At 39.9% G+C, this 18485-nt stretch overlaps 1 protein-coding gene across 2 annotated transcripts in view; it reads right to left on the bottom strand.

Annotated features, from left to right (window-relative positions):
- Positions 1–695: 695 nt before the first annotated feature.
- Positions 696–18485, bottom strand: part of flrt1a (fibronectin leucine rich transmembrane protein 1a) — a 37430-nt gene continuing 19640 nt past the window's right edge. For both annotated transcript variants that reach the window (XM_051400000.1, XM_051399999.1), the window contains exons 2-3: positions 14948–15197; positions 696–5002 (exon numbers count right to left, since the gene is read on the bottom strand). In XM_051400000.1, coding sequence (XP_051255960.1) covers positions 2872–4929 — 2058 coding nt within the window. In that variant the 5' untranslated portion in view covers positions 4930–5002; positions 14948–15197 and the 3' untranslated portion in view covers positions 696–2871. The remainder of the gene's footprint in view (positions 5003–14947; positions 15198–18485) is intronic.

Below are 18485 nucleotides of genomic sequence, written 5' to 3'. Positions count from 1 at the left end.
AGTGATGTAAAAGTGTACTCCAGGGCTGCAGGTGCAACAGAGCACACTCCTGACCGCACCAAGCTACACCCTTCAGTGACGCTGGAGGTTGACACAGACTTAAGATCTTCAGTTAGAGAGGGCAGTGAAATACTGCTCTCACTTAAAAGCCAGTATTGTTCAGTCTTTTATTAAGTGACTTGTACTCATTTGTATTCTAAATGAAGCAACTTTGTTCTCCTTTCCGAAATTAGCAAGTGGCTGTGTTATGGGTGGATGAAATTCAGAGGTAACAGAAGGGTATCCAGCTGATGCACAGGCACAGTCGCTCAATTTAAGTGAAATTTCAACCCAGTAGAGGCTGATTACTCTATTTCATCTGAAGTGCTTTGATGAAGTTTTTCATTTGGAGTTTGTCTCTATTAGCCTTGTGGAGTCCCAGACTGCATGGCAACATAAAGACACCAAGGGCAGCAGGCTGTTGACTCTTCCCAGCTCATTCTTATAATCTCAGCTGGCTCTAAGTGTCTGGCCTCAGGCTGTAGTTGGCACTGTTTTATCCCAGTGCCACGCAGGGCCTTCATCAAATGAAAACAATATGTAGGTGTAATGCTTGCATGAAAGACAGCTTCTTGGGATACTTTTATCCCCTATACCAATATTCTCCTCAGGCATGAAGTGAAATGAAGTGAAAAGAAAATGACAAGTTGCAGTAATAACAAGATTATAAAACTTTTTATTGATCCCCTCTGAAGATGAATTTATAAAGCAAATTCCACACATATCTCAGGTTCACATATTTTTTTTTACGTAAAGTTATGGCACCATTACTTTCTATAATTTCACCAGAAAAAATATTTATGTGGCTGTGGCCATGGTTTTATTTATACAAATGATGAGGAAGTATGTGTCTTGAATAGACCCACTGTAAAATAGCAATTACACTATATCAACATTCCCCAAAACAGAATTAGCCAGGCCAGTAAGATGTTGTTTGTTTAAGCCAGTGATTTTGGGTGCAAGATAAAATATACATTCCACTGACATATTGTCTGACACCAGTGTATAAAACTCTAGCGGACAGAACAGTCAAGGAAGCACAATTGGTTTCCCCTTTGGAAGCAACACAGTGGTAAACAACTGATGGACAATATTAAACCCAAGGGGAGAAGCTGAGTATGACAAACAGATTTATGCATGGGTGAATTCCCCTGCGCCAGAGCCATCAATTCTACATCTTTTCCAGTGCCTGGAGATGTTTCTTTACCCTCCGTCTCCCCGTGCCTGTCATTACATTTATCCCTGTTCTCTGCTAAGTGCTAATACATTTACATTTTTAGTGCTGCTCAGTAATAAAAGAGGTGGAATGAGTGGAGGCCTTTTACCATTGCTAAAACAAACATCAATGAACTCACCTCACTGAGGAGTCACCCCACCCCCAAACTCCCCCACCAGTCCATCCACCCACGCACAGCTTGGCCGCTGCTCCACAGTGCAGGTCAACAGTGTTGCGGTTTGAGTCTCCTCAGTTTCACTCACAGTTCTTGCCCTCATTTCGAGGTTCACTAACAAGAGTCTGCCTCACACAGGCGGTTCCACATTAGTATTTTGTCCAGTCTGGGTTTTCTGTGAACGATGCCCATCACTTTTAGAATGTGGAGGAAACATTTTGTGAGCAAAAGTTACCAACTGAAGTCACAGGTTAAGCACACAGGCAATACATGTGAGAAGAGGGATTGAGGTTGGTCTCTACTGTCTTAGTGGACTGACATGCTAGTCTTTGGGTGGGGTCTAATTTTCAAATTACATATTATAAACAGTCTCACTCAAGAATTCACTCTGCTGTATTTAGGGAAAACATGAACCTGGAGACAGCCATCAGGATATTTTCTTGACTTCTCGTATTTTGTTGTTTAGATGAAACAAATCCACTGTCTTCATCAAAGCTGGGTTTCATCAGTAATGGCAAACATGAGAGTGAAAATTAAAAAAAAAAAAAAGCAATTTTAGCAGAGACAAAAACCATCACATAAGGAACAAAATAAATAAATAAAAACAGCTGTGCAGGATTTGATTACTAAACAAACCACTGATAAAAATAGCAAAGCATTTTTCAAACACAGCCCAGTCGGTATCTAAGTAAATTATCTACACGCTTGTGCTGCATCTCGTCTGATGCAGCACTACAATACTGATCTCAGGTGAATGATCTCGAGAGGTATTATCAAGGCCAATCAGCCCTGATAAGATCTTCACCCAGCCAACTACTGAATAAGGTAATAACAAGCCTACTTTAAGACACATGGTTATTGGGTCATTTGAAATAGAACAATTCACAGCTTTACAAAGCCCTTTCCTTGGATAGCTGGTAGGGCACATCAATATAGTTGAGGCATTTGGAACAATGAGTTGATGAGACTACATACTGTGTATGACCAGTGAGCAGGAAAGAGCCACAAATGTCAGTTTCTCATCATTTCTTAATCCATTTTGAATTGACTGCTGTGGCTCCTGTGTGTGAAAGAGGAACTCTACCTGCACCTACACTAAGTTTGACCTTTCCACAGTGTATACATTCTTTGCTTACATGTCACAGGGAAAGAGCAGAAAAGAAAACATACACAGGCCATTACTAAGATGGTGAAGAAACAGTCAGCTGTGCATTTACACCTGGGGCACTGGCTGCTGCTTCCTGCAGTGAACTGTTCCTACACGGTTTCAGTTCCAGTTAATCACATACAGTACTTTCAGTGCAGTGAACAGCAGGTAATTTGGAATGGGAGACCAGAAGAAGAAGGCACAGAGGGGTGCTTCAGAAGTGTCCATGCGAAGGGAAATTGTGCATCTATACAGTTTACCAATAACACTGTGAACAGGATCTGGTACAGTACATCATGTGTAACAGTAGTCTATATCTGGGATTCCTCCTTCTCTATAGCCGCGGTTGGTGCCATGTCCTGCATTAGAAACATGGTTGGCACCTTTGTACAGGCCAGTGCCATTGGAGGGGAATATGGTATGAATTATGTAATCCTCTCGTAGGGGTTTAGGCTGCATTGGCTGGCAAGCCGCCATAGGCGTCATCTGGAATCCCGGACCGCGGATCTCCAAGATGGTATTGTCCTTCTTGGTGCCTGACTCAATGTAATCATCATAGGTCTTGCTTTTTCTGGAGCTGCTGCGAGTATAGTGGTCACGAGGACACAAATGCCCAGTCCTATGTCCATACCAACAGAAGACACCAAAAATAAGAGCCAAAGATACAATGGCGGAAGCCCCACCAATAATCCCTGCTAGGGGCAGAGCTGTCATCTGCTGTGAGTCTTCATTCTCCTCCTCCTCCAATGGACTGATGTCTGACGTTTCAGCTTTTGCACACACCAGAGCTTCATCGGAGTCAGCATCTCCAGAAATTGCCCCTTTGCTTTCTGAACTGGCAGGGAGGGGTACCATGCAGATGATGTAGCTGGAGCGTGGTTGCAGGGAGGTAAGCAGGTACTCTCGACGGTCGCCCCGGACCAGAGTCTCTGTGATTGATCCCATGGCATTCCCAGTACCCAGTCGGAGCCAACTCAGCCTAAAGGAGGAGCTGGGCTGGGCCACGCTCCAGGTAACACGGACACTGTTGTGAGAGAGGGGCTTCACATTGAGGGCCAGGCTCTTTCCCACACCGCTGCTGCTGAGAGTGTAGTCTAAACCAGAATCAGGAAGCCCCAGGCCAGGACGCTTCGAGCGGAGGGTGAAGAGAGAGCCCTGTGGAGGGGTTTGAGTAGTAGAACTATCAATCCCACCTCCACCCACTCTGTCCCTTGTCCCCGCTGTCCTCACCACCTCACATTCTTCCATCTCACTGGTCAAGTCTGTCAGAGCCATGTCTCGCACCCTGTCAGGCCCATGGCAGGTGAGACCTCTGACAGTGATGGAGTTACCACGGGCATTCAGCCAGTCATACAGCCAGCGCAGATTGCAGCCACAGTGCCAAGGATTGCCTCGCACCAGCAGCTGACCCAAGCTTTCCAGGTCTTTGAACAGTCCCCTTGGCAGAGTGGTCAGGTTGTTTCCTGACAGGTCCAGTCTCTGCAGCCTGCGCATGCCATCCAAGGAACCACGTGGCATATGAGTTAGGGCATTGTCCTGTAGAGACAGGCGCAGTAGATGGGCGCTGGGCAGGTTGACAGGTGGGGTCTGGAGGGAGTTACGGACTAGGGACAACTCAGTCAGGTTGGAAAGGCGGGAGAATGTGTCATCGGCAATGCGCTGGTTTGCCAAAAGGTTCCCATCCAGGACAAGACATCTCAGTGAGGTGAGGCCTCGGAAGGCATGTGTTGGGATAGTGGAGATTCGGTTGTCATCCAGGCGAAGTTCTTCTAGAGAGGCAGGCAGTCCTGAGGGAATACTAGATAAATGATTGCGTGAAAGGAACAGTAGGCGCAACCGTGGGTTGTCAGCAAAGGCCTGGTCCTCAATACTGACAGTGGAAATAGAGTTGTCGTCCAAATGGAGCTTCTCTAGCAACGGCATCCGAGCCAGCGCACTACGAGGAATAGTACGTATGTTGTTATCCTGCAAATGCAATTCACGGACAGTTGGTGGCAGGTGCAGGGGGAATTCATCCAGTTCATTATCATAGAGGTAGACCACACGGACGGCAAGATGGTGCTCCAAGGACGTGGGCAAACCCGGGTTGTTTATGTGGTTGTTCTGAAGGTAGAGGACAGACGCCGAAGGAGGCAGTGACGGGATGGAGCTCAGGCCACGATCATTACAGTAGATAAAGTCCTCATCACACCTGCATACAGATGGGCATATCATGTCCCTGTCTCCAATGTATCCTTGTATCGTGGCTGCAGCAAACTGAAGCATGCCAGCACGTAGTGTCAAGCAAAGAAACAGTAGGAAGAGCCGAGCCCGCAGTTTAGCCACACCCACAGGTGCCATTATGGTGAACATAAGCACTCTCTTTTCCAGATCTGTTGTTAATCCTCAAATCGTTGCAGTGAACTGGAATCCTGTGACCTCCACCCTGAGAGAGAAAGAGAAATTACAGTCAGCACTGATGCACAAATGAATTAGTTAATGGTCACAGGTGACGAGACAATTGAGGTGCTTTCAGTGAATTTTCATGAACTCAATGTGCAATATTAATATTTAGGAATGTGCTACAATTATCATATCTAAACATAATCCACAAAGACATTTTGCACTCAGTAACAAGATTGTTTTTTTTAGAATTTTGTTTCTTTAATAACATAAACATAATACTTTAATATTAATAATATCATTAGGGAAATGTGCACACATGGAAGGATCTGTAAGGATTCCCATCACAGCCTCTTGCAACATTCTGCCATCAGTTCAAAGCTTGAAGCCAACACTTTAGCCAACAATCATTATGTTGAATTAGCAACAGTAATCCAAGATTACAGGCAGTTATAAGACTAAACTTTAGTGTGTCCTGTACTAAATATTCAAAGCAGAGTGAATATTTAGTCTTCGGAAAAGCTACTCTGGAGCTGACAGACCCAATCCTACATTTAGAATTAAGCTTTGTGCATAAATATGAAGCCTTGAGAATATTCTCTAATTCTAAATTATTTAAGAGATCTTGAGAGGCTCCATAACTCCATCAGGAGTTGCCAGCAGATGGCTGCATTAGCCAGACACTCTGAATACACTTTTCATCATCAAGAAGGAACAACGTGTTTTACCTCAGAACCATTGTCTTCACGAGCAAAATTTTCATCAGGCATTAAATATGGCACAATAATACTTTGTAAAAGTTTCTACAGAAATCAACTTCTTCATCTTCTTAATTTAGTTGTATTGATTAAATAAAGCACAATAAAATAGTAATGCATGGATTCAGTATAATCTGCAGCAGAATGAAAATAATGTGACAACTAATTAACTATTTGCAGTCACCACAATTGTGCTGTGGGAGTCTACGTGAGCTGTGCTCAGAACTTGATTGGCACCACAAGTTGTTGTTGTTACTGATTAAGCGAGAGCTGTCATAACATTAAGCACATTATTGACTACAGAGATTTGGAAACTGGTACATTGCAGCACGGTGACAACTTGAGCCCATCACAGTCTTCAATAACCAGAGCCATTAGTCAAACCGTTAAGGCCCACACAGCAACAGACATAGTCAGGCTGTAGTATTGATTTTCTCACAAATCCGAGGTGATCTGCCAGAGCCAGTCGGCTCTCATGTAGATTACAGGATTCCCATGAGTGTAAGTTAGACAGCGCGATAATTAACCAAATAAATGACAACTCTGCTGGGAGTTGACTTTGCTGAACACATATTTGCAAACATTAATCTGTATGTGCTTATTCATTACCAAAATATTGAACATTTTGTTGACAAACTTTGTTGACATTTCTCTCATTTTCAAGTGTAATGAATCACCGTTTGAAAAGATAAACACCTAACACTAACAGTTTTTCAGGCTGATCAGGTATAATTTAATGGCAAGTAATCACTGTCTATCCTTGTCAATTTCAAATGTTTTGTAATTTTTTCTTACAAATGGGGGAGTGCACTTATTCTCCACTGACAGTTGATGTGAGCATGATTTTATGACCATCATATTCACCAGTATATTAGATTTAGACTTCAGGGACAAACCAAGAGGATGACATGGAGACTCTAAGGGGTGGCAGAAATACATGCCAATTTAATTGCAAACATCACATATAAGCTCCCAAATGATGATATTTTGACTGAAAAACATTATTGCAGCACCTTAGTAAAGCACTGCATATAAATATATAAAGGTGGCATTGGAAATCAATAAACTATTTTATTTCCAAATATCTTCTCTTTCTTTTTTCATTTAACTTAAGACTACCACTTAATCTAAGTTTGGGTGCTTCTTTCCAGATATTGTTCATTTATTTCTACAACCCTGACAAGGCATTATTACAGAAAGCTATATGTAAAATTTGTATCAATCATGCTGACAATCTGTTCACCAACAGGTCATACTAATAAAGATTTCTCATTGAATACCAGACTTGGGACTTTAATAGAAAATAAATGCATAATAATGCGATTATTAACAATATCACCATTTATCACTGCATTATTTTCCTAGTTAAAGCCTTATTTTATTTCTTGTTTCAGTTGTTAGATTTCCATCACCATCAGCTAAAATCACTTATTTACTTATGATGGAACTCATTTTTTGTGCCTATTTCTACCTCCCACCTCTTGAAACAGAGAAGTGCTGTTAGTTGGAACCTGGAGAGTAAAATAATTTCTGAAATTTAAAAAGCTGATATTATTGTACACTTTGTGTTATGAGTAAGAATAATATACACTGTATTCTGTTGTAAACGTTCACAAGGTTTCTGTCCTTGCATGAGTGTGTAAGGCTCAGTAGTGCTAAAGAATGGATGACTTTTGAATCCCATGAGCATCAGCAGTAAGTCTGAAAACTGGGGTATTTGGGTCAGCCCTTTAAAAACAAGATATATGTGGTGTGAGATTGAAGTGGAGCGAGAGGGATTAATAGAGCATATTGAGCTGTGATTCTCTGGATTAAGCAGGTGCTACAAAGAATGGCGGACAGTCATTTCAGGATTTTTTCTGCCTTATGGTTGCTCATTTTTCTTCTTCTATTAGAAAATGATGTAAAACCTGACTGGTCTTTGTGTTTGTGTGTGTGCATGTTTCTGCTTCGGAAGTACTGTGTGTTTGTCTACCCATGCAGGATCAAATTGCAAACATTAACCCATATGGGAACAATCTATATGGTTGCAGTCTACATTTCAGTTATCTGTAGAGGGGAGTAAAGCAGGGATGTGGGGTAATGTGTTAGCCAGACAGCCAGCCGCCTCAGGCAGAGTACAGTACACACAACAACCCCCAATCTAATACTGGAACCCAAGACTGGATCGATTTACATAAAAAAACAGAGAAGAGTGAGAGAGTGACAGAAAGCAGCTTTGAGCAAGACCTTTGAATCTCATCTCCCCATTTAGACCCCCACAGAGGGATAGGACTGGGAAATCTGGAAAACCGGATTTTGGATGACCGAAGGGGGCTGCTGATGTATCAGGAAATCCACTTTACTGATGGCAGAGAAAAGATAATAGTGGCCCACAGCTTATCTTACATTCCACGTCCATGGATCGTATTTTAGATTTACAGATTGGACATGTGGAAAGGGGAAAGGATGACGTGAAACATGATGGTTTTGGTGGTGACAGAAATAAATTGAGGGATCTGAGATAGAAAGAAATAAGAGAGGCCAGAAAAGCATGGCCTATTCATTTTGGTTAATCGTAGCGGTTGCTGGGTTTTGTTCGTGTGTGTATATAATGTTTCTTGTAATACTCTAGCTAAGAGACCATGTCTTTGCAATAATGTACTATAATCTTGAAGCTATTAAAAGATAAAAGATGGACTTTAATCCCCAAAGGAAACAAACAAGGCACAAATACGCACCGTAGCACAAAAAACTGAAATATTTTACTCTCCACAATTTGCTTCTTTCATACATGCAAAATCATGATCTTCATTGTCACTTTTATGTGGCATAAACACACACCACTGTCATCATCACAAATGATGTTCAAGTGTTTTGAATAAAGCCATCTATATTCATCGTCTCACATATTTCAAACCAAATGAGTCCCTGTGTTTGTGGCTCATAATAAATTATAATTATGAATTATTTGATGTGCCAATGCATTACACTCCTTTTAACTCTGTTATCATCTTCCCTTCTTTGAAAACATGCCATGTAAATATGCTATCGAAGCAGACTGGATAACATGTTAAAGGCTTAATAAGTAATGGATTCTTCCCATCATATGAACACAGTTTTTTTCTTGGTTTATGCACCCATTTCCTGGCATGAAGAAGTGATTAGATTTGCACTCAGCAGTTCTCATCTGAGCTGCTGACACAAAGACCCTGTTGTGTGACATATAAAGATTTGTGTTCCTGGATAAATATCATTTTCTTATTTTTGTCATACAGTCTATATTGACATTTCAATGAAAAAGACTTGTATTTTCTGATGATGGATTATGTTAAAAACAAAACAAAATCCACCAAGAGCTTAGATTCTTCAATAACATGTACAAACCAAAGATTCAATTCCATTTCAAATAAATCACATCACAATTGTATCTGGATTTGAGACATTTAACTAAAACTAGGCCAATACTTTCATTACATGTAAACACACATACAACAAATGGTTGTATGACAATGCAAGTACTTTCTGCACGTTTGCATCCAATTGCATTGGATATGAAATAAATCTAAATAAAAGAAAAGGGATAATAATAAAAACATATCGCACTACAAATTAAGAGCCCATGTTGTGTACTTTACTAGATACTGCTTTGAAAATATGCTGTAGCAAAGTAATAGAGATACAGCAGCTATAGAGTGCTTCACATAATTCACAGTTGGGGATGTACTTTTATCTTGGGGGGTGTTTGTTTGCTAGTGGGTATGCGGCTCACGGGCCCTGAAGTGACTTGATATATAGCTCTACAGCACTATGACATGTTTTATTTTTACAGCACTATAATACGTTGTGCCGTGCCACCAGTCTAATTCCTTGTCCTCTCCACTGCAGCTGCTGTTGCCCCTGCATTCTTTCGGCTCAGTGTTTCTTCCTGCCGACAGCAAGATTACAGGTAAATCCTTTCAGCATTGACAAAAGGGGCCGCAGATCTTTGCAGCAATGTGCTCCCGCATTGTGTGCAAAGGTAAGAATAAATCTAACATGATGCTGACAGGGTTTTGAGGGAGTTGTGTTCAAAATGTACCCCATGCTAACCCGGATCAATAGTGTATTGCAGTGGGTCCCTTACAGTAACGGTCATCTTGATTCAACTGAAGTGCAGTGTTTCGTCGATAAGTTTTATATGGTGACCAGATATCCCCGTTTGTCGAGGACTGTCACGGTTTCAAGCTGGGTGTCCCGAGTCCCGACAAATATCTGTTATATACTAAAATGTCCCAGTTTTCAACTTAGGTTAAGCTAAGTGCTAAAATAATAGTCCCTCATCCTGATGAAAAAGTCTACGTGTGTGCATAAGCATCGGGTGCATGCATGCATTGATGCATGCGTTCCTCATGAACGTGCATGGGTTTGCAGTAGCCTACACTTAAGGATCCTGGTTTGAGGGTTTGAAAATACAATCACCCTAGTTTAGTGCAAATTAATAAATGTTAGTATGCTAATAAGCTAAACAAAGATGGTGAACCTGGTAAACTTTATACCTGCTGAACATCAGCCTGTTTGCATTGTGACTATGAGCATGTTAGCATGCTGACGTTACATTTAGCTCAAAGCAATAATAATAATAATATTTTTTCTACTGTAATACATTGAAAAATCTCTTTTCTAATATCAAATAGCTTTAATGTTCCTAAGCAAGTATTTCCTTCTTTTGTTTGTTAATTAATGAAAAAAACAACTGACCCACATGCCTCTGGATGTTATCTATGAAGCAATTTAAAATAAAGGTCTTGATATTTAATGGGAGATTTGCTGTTCTGCCACACTGGTGGATGATACAGTGAGATAGCACGAGCTTGGCAGGCTAGCTGACAAGTAAACTTTAGAAGTGTCAGTCTGTGTCAGTGGTCATAATACAGTCTTTGATCAACGCCTCACTGGCTTCTGAAATCATTTGCACTGCTTTTAATGTTGCTGTTTTTTCCACTAATGCTGGTGCTACATAAAATAGAGGAAACGGTTTATTCTCTAGCTTCTCAATTTTGAGAAAACATACTTGATCATTTCAAACGGGACTTTTTATCTTCTGCCTTTAAGTCAAGGAGTCAGGCTGTGGTTGTCACGCTTCAGCTAGGACTCTGATTGGATTTTTTTTATTTGTGAGGAAAGGAGAGAGGGAGGTTGGTTAGCTTAATTGGTTAAATTTGAATTCAACCCTGACAAGTTGAAATAGAAACACAGGGTTGTAGGAGGCCCATGTCGCTGTGTCACATGACAGCGCTGTGCTTTCAGGGTGAAAATTAACCTCCACATCAGAATAACAACAGAGGAAAAAGAAACAGATAACATCAATGAAAAACCTCTCTGTATCGCTGACACCTTTACAGGGCTGTCAGGTTATGTCTGGCAACCATACTGGAGGTCCAACAGCTATGAAAAACATCTCACCATTGCTATAATGATGTGAAAAATATATGTGATTTAGAGTATGAAGTGATCCTCATTGCTGCAAACCATCCAAACACACCTGATTTCCACATGTCAGCATCAACAGCTGCTGCTAGTTACACTGCAACCTTTAAGTACATCTACTTAACAATTAAGTACATCTTTTTCTTTGTTTTAAATGTAATTTACCTCATTATAATATTTTATATTCTTACATTATTTGTGTCTGTCCTTATTCAACATTGTGTAATCAGATGTTTCTAGTCAGCTTTCTATTTTTGTTGTTTTGTCTGGATGAAAGTGATGGATATGTTCACATTAAAAGGAAAGTTAACATTCTTTGCACCTTTCCTATTTGAAGATCCAGACAGTGTTATTGCTTTGTATTTATGTTCTGACTTTGGTTTCTTGCAGGAAGCTGTCACAGTGTTACCATTATAATCACAACTAACAGGGAAGAAATGTTATGGTTACTTGTCCAGGAAAGTGGAATATTATTATAAGACCATTCATATACAAGTAGGTAAAGCTTAAATTAGATATATCGGCCGACATTGGCTTATTTCAAATACATCGACCATTACATTTTTATTAGATTTTTTTGTAACACCTAAATTATCAGTATCCAGTATTGGTTGAGCTTTGGTGCGTTAAGGTGTCGACTATGCCGTAGCTGTTATATACCTCCTCAAAAAGGACATCGGGGGTACACAAACACTATGTGGTCTCCACAAGTAATTGGCTGCTTGTCCAACAAGTTTCTCATGCAGAAGTTACCTTGGTGTATCTCCAATTAATGTGTACAGCCCACAGTCACTCTCACTCTCAACAGTTACTGTGTTATTACTGTGTAATTAGCACATGATGCGGCCAAGTCATGAACAATACATTGGTCTAATGTCGAGGTAACGCTGAACTCGAAACCAATATTGTAGCCACATACAGTGGTACTCCTTTGTCACAAGTATAAATTCTGCTTTTAACCTCTCAGCTTTATCTTTACTGTGCAGTATAATCTTACAACCTAAAATACTTTTTCACACCGTAAATATTCATGCTACAGCTCAGTGTGTCCTTGGCCGCAACATTTCAATACAGAAGCCACTTGCTACTGCATTCCACCAAAATAGAGAGTACTCGTAGAAAATCTAATGAATAACTGTCTTATTTCAGTGTTTGGCTGAACTGATCATTGACCAGTTTCCATCGCATGTTGGTGCCATGATCTCAGCCTGTGGCTCCCAGTCTACTGTGTTACTCATCTTCCCTGTCAGCTACTTGGATCTTCATGTTCTCATTGACACCTTCCATACCACAATTTACACATCAAAGCCTACACTGTACTTTCCAAAATCAAAACATGTCTGTGCATGTCTTCATGCACACGTCTGAGGACTCATTTTCAGTCTGCAGTAATTTAACAAAAGCAGTTCTATTTTTCAGTTACTCGCTCTCCCTCTCACAGCTTCTCCGCTCATGTATGTGGCTTGTGGGAATGATGAGGCGGCTGACTCATCACACCTTCCTTTGCAATCACGTCCTCCTTTCACTTTTGTCTTACTGTCACCTTTTAGCGTTACGTTCACAAATGTCAAAAAATGTCTTGTCCTAAAATCCTCTACGTCAACTGAATTTCAATTTTGTTCTTTTTTTCTATTTCTGTACATTTTATTCAATTGGTATTCAATCTGTAGCAGTTTCCTTCTCTCTTTCCCTCTATATCAGTCTTTTTATGCAGCGTTTGCTTAATCCCATTTTAAAGTCTTTATATCGTCTAAACAGCAGTCTAAAGGCAAACACTTCCCTTTTCTTTGACAAAAATGACTGAAATAACAAATGTTGGCAACAGTTAAAATCCACATTTGTCCAATAAAATCTTGTCCTAAGGAACATTACAGCGGTAATGCAACTTAGAAAATTAATTACAGAGCCATTAAAGAAATCTAATTTAAGTAAATGTGAGGATGGGTTTCCTTGTGAGATTGAATTGTAGTTACAGTTTAAAAGGCACTAGTATATGCATGGAGGTTTTTGTTAATAATGAAGTAAATCCGATCCTGTGTTGTCGCTATGGGAGCTGTACAAGTTTGTCTTTCACCGTATGAGAAATCACAGTGGATAAATAGATACAGACCGCCTCCAGGGCTCAGAAAAGATGCTGTGCAGTGTACACTTGACTTTGACTTCTCAGAATGTGTGGGTTTCTCTAGCATGAAATATCAACTGTAGGAGTGTTGGGATCTTAAGCAAAAGTTGTTTTGAATCCCAAAATGCTTCACAAAGTTGTTCAAAATTCATCACTCTCTTATGGCTTCATGTGATCTCACTTTCACCCCTAAACCTGGATAGCCTGGGTTCAGACAATGTTGTATTATATGTAAATCTATGAAAAGGACTTAAAAATCGTATTTTTTAAATGCACCTTTCCGACAGAATTATGACTCACATTTGGAAACCAGTAAAGCGGGAGGAGAAATCAAATGAAATCCTGCCCCTGTGGACCAATATGTTCTGGCTTTGGAATTGAAAAACAAATTGAGGCAGTCATGGTGTCACAAGATACAGTCCTCAAAGAATTGACCAATAGCAGCGAGTTAGTATATTTCATTAATGGGTGCTGGCTTTTAGTGCAACCTTTACTGATTGCTTTGTTTGGCCTCCTGCCCAAAAGGAGAAAATGAGGGGGATAATCGAGCTTTATTGCTCACTGTTTAGCCGTTGATAAGTGTTAGTTTGTTTAATGGCTTCATTTATCTCTAATTTAATTACTGCCACCATTTGAGAAGGAGGTACAGTCAAGGTGCTCCTCTGGCTTGATTTCTATTTGTTATTGCTTCAAGGTCTCATAACTTTCAACTTTTCTCGGTGAACCACAGTTTGCTGCTTTTTTGTAAAAATATCACAGAAAATTACAGGCACAGACAGTTTTCTGACTTCCAAGCAGTAGTTATATTACATTTGGTGCATTTCATACAGAGTGAGTCTCTTCTAATGCTTTTGAAATTTTGATCCTAATACAAAAGTTAATTGAGTTAGATTCACATTAGATGGGGTTAAAATGGCCCAAGTTCATGCCTCTCATATATAACCATCACATCTGAGTCACAGTGCTTCTGTTTCTCTGAGAAATAATTACTCTACCATCCTTGTAAAACCTTGAAGGTTGTTAGACAACCCTTTATATTGTCTAAAGGTAGTCCCAGAATGCTACACAGACTCCTCTAACCATCTGGATGGATTTTTTTAACCACGTTGTGATTGTATTCCCTATCCACATGTCCTTTCTCCTTTTGTAAAGGAAAACATTAACTCATCTTTTTGTAGAAAAATACAAAATATTGAAAGAAAACATAAATATACAGATATAACTTTTTTAATAAATGTTGAATTCTGGTCAATATTGTAAAATTGAGTTAGGAGATATGTCATTTCCACCTACCATCTTTGTTTGGACTATAAAAAAACACAGCTTGGGAAATGGGGTAAAAATCTTTTGTTATCGTGCAGTGGGTGGAATATTCTTTCTCTTTGAAGACTGAAAATATCTTAATTGTCCTTAATCAACTCATTAATTTATTTTTCAGAGAACTGAATGCTTAGCACTAAGATGTAATCGTAATAGATAGGGCTATAGTATTTAAATTGCATGAGGAGAAATACAGTGAGGGTGAACAAACAACAATGTTCGTCAGTGAAAAATTCAAATACAGCAGAAACGATATTATGGTTTGATCACAACACAGAGCAAAAGACTGTTCATATATTTCAAATGTATTGAAGAAACAAATAACTGAATATATGCTTACTTTTTGAAGTGGGGCTGCCAGGGAAGGAGGTTCTGCAGCACCATTTGCACTATTTTCCCCAACTCGATTCCTTCAAAGTCTGTAAACTGTGTTTTCTCCGTCTTTTGTCGACATGTGGTCCATAAACTCTGTGAAAGCAGATGCAGTAGGGGTGTGTTCTCACTTTTGTCAGGAACGACTCTTTCTTCTGTGTTTTTATGTTCAGCTTTGATGTGGATCAGTTTGTCACCACTGGCTTCAGATGTGTTCTCTGTGGAGAAAGAGAGTGACAGAAAAATCACTAGGGAGCACAACGACCATCAGTGCCAATCAAATGTCACATTTTCTGATGAAACTGTAATGGCATTACCGAAATTTCCGCATGGCTCTGCCTGCCATGAGTGTTGTTACTATATGTCATTCTCTATACTCTATTTCTATTTTTATTACTTAATCTACTCTTGGTTCGAGGATCAAGTGATTTATTCTTCATTTACCAAGCTTTCATTACATTTATTCCAAATAAATCAGACTTGCATTTGCAATAAGTGAGACTCCATTTAATCAAAAATAATGATTTAAAAAATGACTGAACGTGCTGTTTAAGTGGTTTTAACTGCAATTATAAAAGTATAAAGTCAGCAAACTTTAAAAACCTATTACTTCTCTCTTGATTTTCCATCAAATTTAATGTCATGTTCTTTTCTGCTATGTTGACGGTTGCATCACCATGATAGTCATTTAGGTTGTTAAATCAAACTAGGTTTAAAGAATGGTAGCAATCTCTGCTAAAGTATCCTGTCAACAAAGATTTCCACCAAAGCAACCTTCGACCAAGTTCTCCCAAAACAACTGCCCTACTCTCTCCTCCTTAATCTCCCTCTCACCTCCCCTTTTTTGTCACATAGTATGAAAACAAAATGGTTAATGACATCTGAATCACTCAACTACGAACCACCACCAACCATTTCTGTTGTTTTCCCAGATGAGGCCTCGAAACTCTGCCAGCAGCCCCCGCAACCCTGATCTCACTGTCTCTCCTTCACATCAATGCTGATCGGGTCTCTTTCTCACTGGCTAACATCGACTGCTTTGTGACATGAGACAGCACGCCATCTTCCTTCTAGTCAGTTCAGCTTACTCCTCTTGTCATGAAACCAAACTTCATCTGATCAGACATCTAAAACTACAGAGCAATATTGCTCCTTTAACATTTATTCTTCAATTCTTTCTCTAGCTGCCTCTAGTGAGCTCTGTAAAAATATTTTCCAAAAAAACTAACTAACAAGGGCATTTGCATCTTTTTATGCCATTTTCTGAAACCAGTTGGCACCAAATACATGTTAGGTCCTTATTAACATCAGGGGTTTGACATTGTGGGCACCCCAAAAGACAAAATTGAGACAGCTGCACCCCCACTCAATGTGGCACCATTAAAAGTAAGCGCAATTAGCTATTAGCCTTTCCAGTTTGCAATATACTCTTTGTTCTCCTATTTGAGATCATGGCGTTATTGAAAAGTGTAAGTCACACTGAATCTAAAAATATGTCCATCATGTCTGAGTGTTCAGATTTGACTGAGGTATGCACCTGTCACATTCACCTCAAGTAGTATCTTTGCCTCATGTCTCTCCCTCAGTGCCCCCTCTTTGACTTTCCCATGCCTACTAGGGAAGGCATGCCTCACAGTTTGAAAACTCCTGATAGATAAATACTGAAAACATGCACTTGGAGTCAGAGATGTAATCTTGCCACTGAACTGGAACGGAAACAAATGCAACAGTTGCCAAATATCTACGTGTTGGGCAGACAATGCACCTCATCTATGATTTAAATCCAGTATACCATCAGTTATACAGCTGGGTTATGATTAAACAATCTTTCATGTCAGATGTCAGTGCAGTATAATGAGTCAAATCAAACTGACACAAAGGGGTGATATGGAGGACTGGTTAGCACAGTACTTATATAACATAACTTGTATATCAGAGAATATAACTTTACACACTTGTGACAGCCAGAAATAAACACATATGAGGACAGAAACAATTTAATTATCAGAATAACTGTTGTAACTCACTATGCCCAGAAGGGGAGCAATGTTAATTAATTGTAAGCACAATAAACACAGTGGTATTTTGTAGGAAGAGACAGCAGAAGTGGAGATGAGATGAGATGCAGTGAGACATAAAACACAGTTCAACTGCAAGTGCATGTTTTCTGTTGAAACTAGAAGTTATTGGTTTTTTTTAAAAAGAAATAAGGATAAGTCTGTCTGATCGGTCATTACAAGACTTCTAACATTAATACATCAATCGATTCAAGAAACCTGAAAAAAAATACATTTGATTGAAATCAAGATTTGGTGTTTCCTGTGAAGTGAGCCATTGCCTACCCAGCCAATGCTCGCTGCTTTTATAAACACTGTGTTAAAGGTATCAAGAAAAGAGTCAGAATCTTCCCCTCAAAGGAGGTCCAACAGGGCCAGACCATCTTCCCTCACTACACTAAACCCCTTGGCTCTGTCACAGCATCCCATAATTCCTCCTATCATTGCTATGACACTTAACTGACCTTTTGATTCCCAGCTCTGACACACAGGTTGGGCTGCATATCTCCAATTTTCTAGCCGAAATCTCCAATTGGATTCCTGCCAAACACCTCCCGATTGACCTTGACAAGACTGAGCCGCTGTTCTCCTCTCAGGAATCCTGCCCTTAACAAGAGCCGTCAATCACAATGACATCCGCACAGTCACTCCTGCCCAGACCGACGTTTAGTTTGATCTTAGAAAACCAACTGCTACAGCTGCTATTGCAGATATCCTGTGTGTAAAATCTGCTGACTCAGACGCAGTTGCTTGTGCAAAAACTCTTTGTCTCCCATCTGGACTGCTCCAGCTCCGATCTGGCTGAGCAACCTGAAAATAACTGCAACAAGACAAGCTGTCAAACTAAACTTCAAAATGTACTTGGGCTTGTTTCCGATTACTGTAATACAAAAGTGGTGTCTATGCAGGTCTGATTTTGAGATACTTTTTAAAGTAATTGAAGAGGTTATTGAAGAGATTTAATCAAATGGAACCAAACAGCAAATTTCTAAAGTGCAAGTAAATGGCAGATGTGTAAATCTGCAAGAATTTCAGTGTGTGATTAGCTTAGCCTAGCATAAAGACTGGAAGCAAAGGGGAAAAGCTAGCTTGGCTCAGCCCGAAGTTACCAGCAACTCTAAAATTGCCTTGTTTACATGATGCAGCTTGTTTGTTTAACCCATACGTGAACAGAAGGAATGTAAAAAGGATGATTTGTGATTTTAAGGAGTTGGAACTATTTCTTGCAGCCTAACGAAAAACAGTTCTCCCAACTCTCTGAACATTAATTTGTGCAACCTGCACAAACAATAATTCACCATGTTGGAAACGAAACTTGAAATGCCAAGTAAAAAAAGACATATACTGCTATACAGGACTGTAGGTGAGGGACTCCTTTATGTAACGTCACCTGACGCAATGTGAAAAAAAGATGCTCAAAAGTGCCTATTTTGTCCTGTGAATGTCTGT

The sequence above is a fragment of the Dicentrarchus labrax genome, unplaced genomic scaffold (genome assembly GCF_905237075.1).
Source record: "Dicentrarchus labrax unplaced genomic scaffold, dlabrax2021, whole genome shotgun sequence".
NCBI lineage: Eukaryota > Metazoa > Chordata > Actinopteri > Moronidae > Dicentrarchus > Dicentrarchus labrax.
The sequence above is the reverse complement of the archived record's forward strand: the minus strand, read 5'-3'. Positions and strand labels throughout refer to the sequence as shown.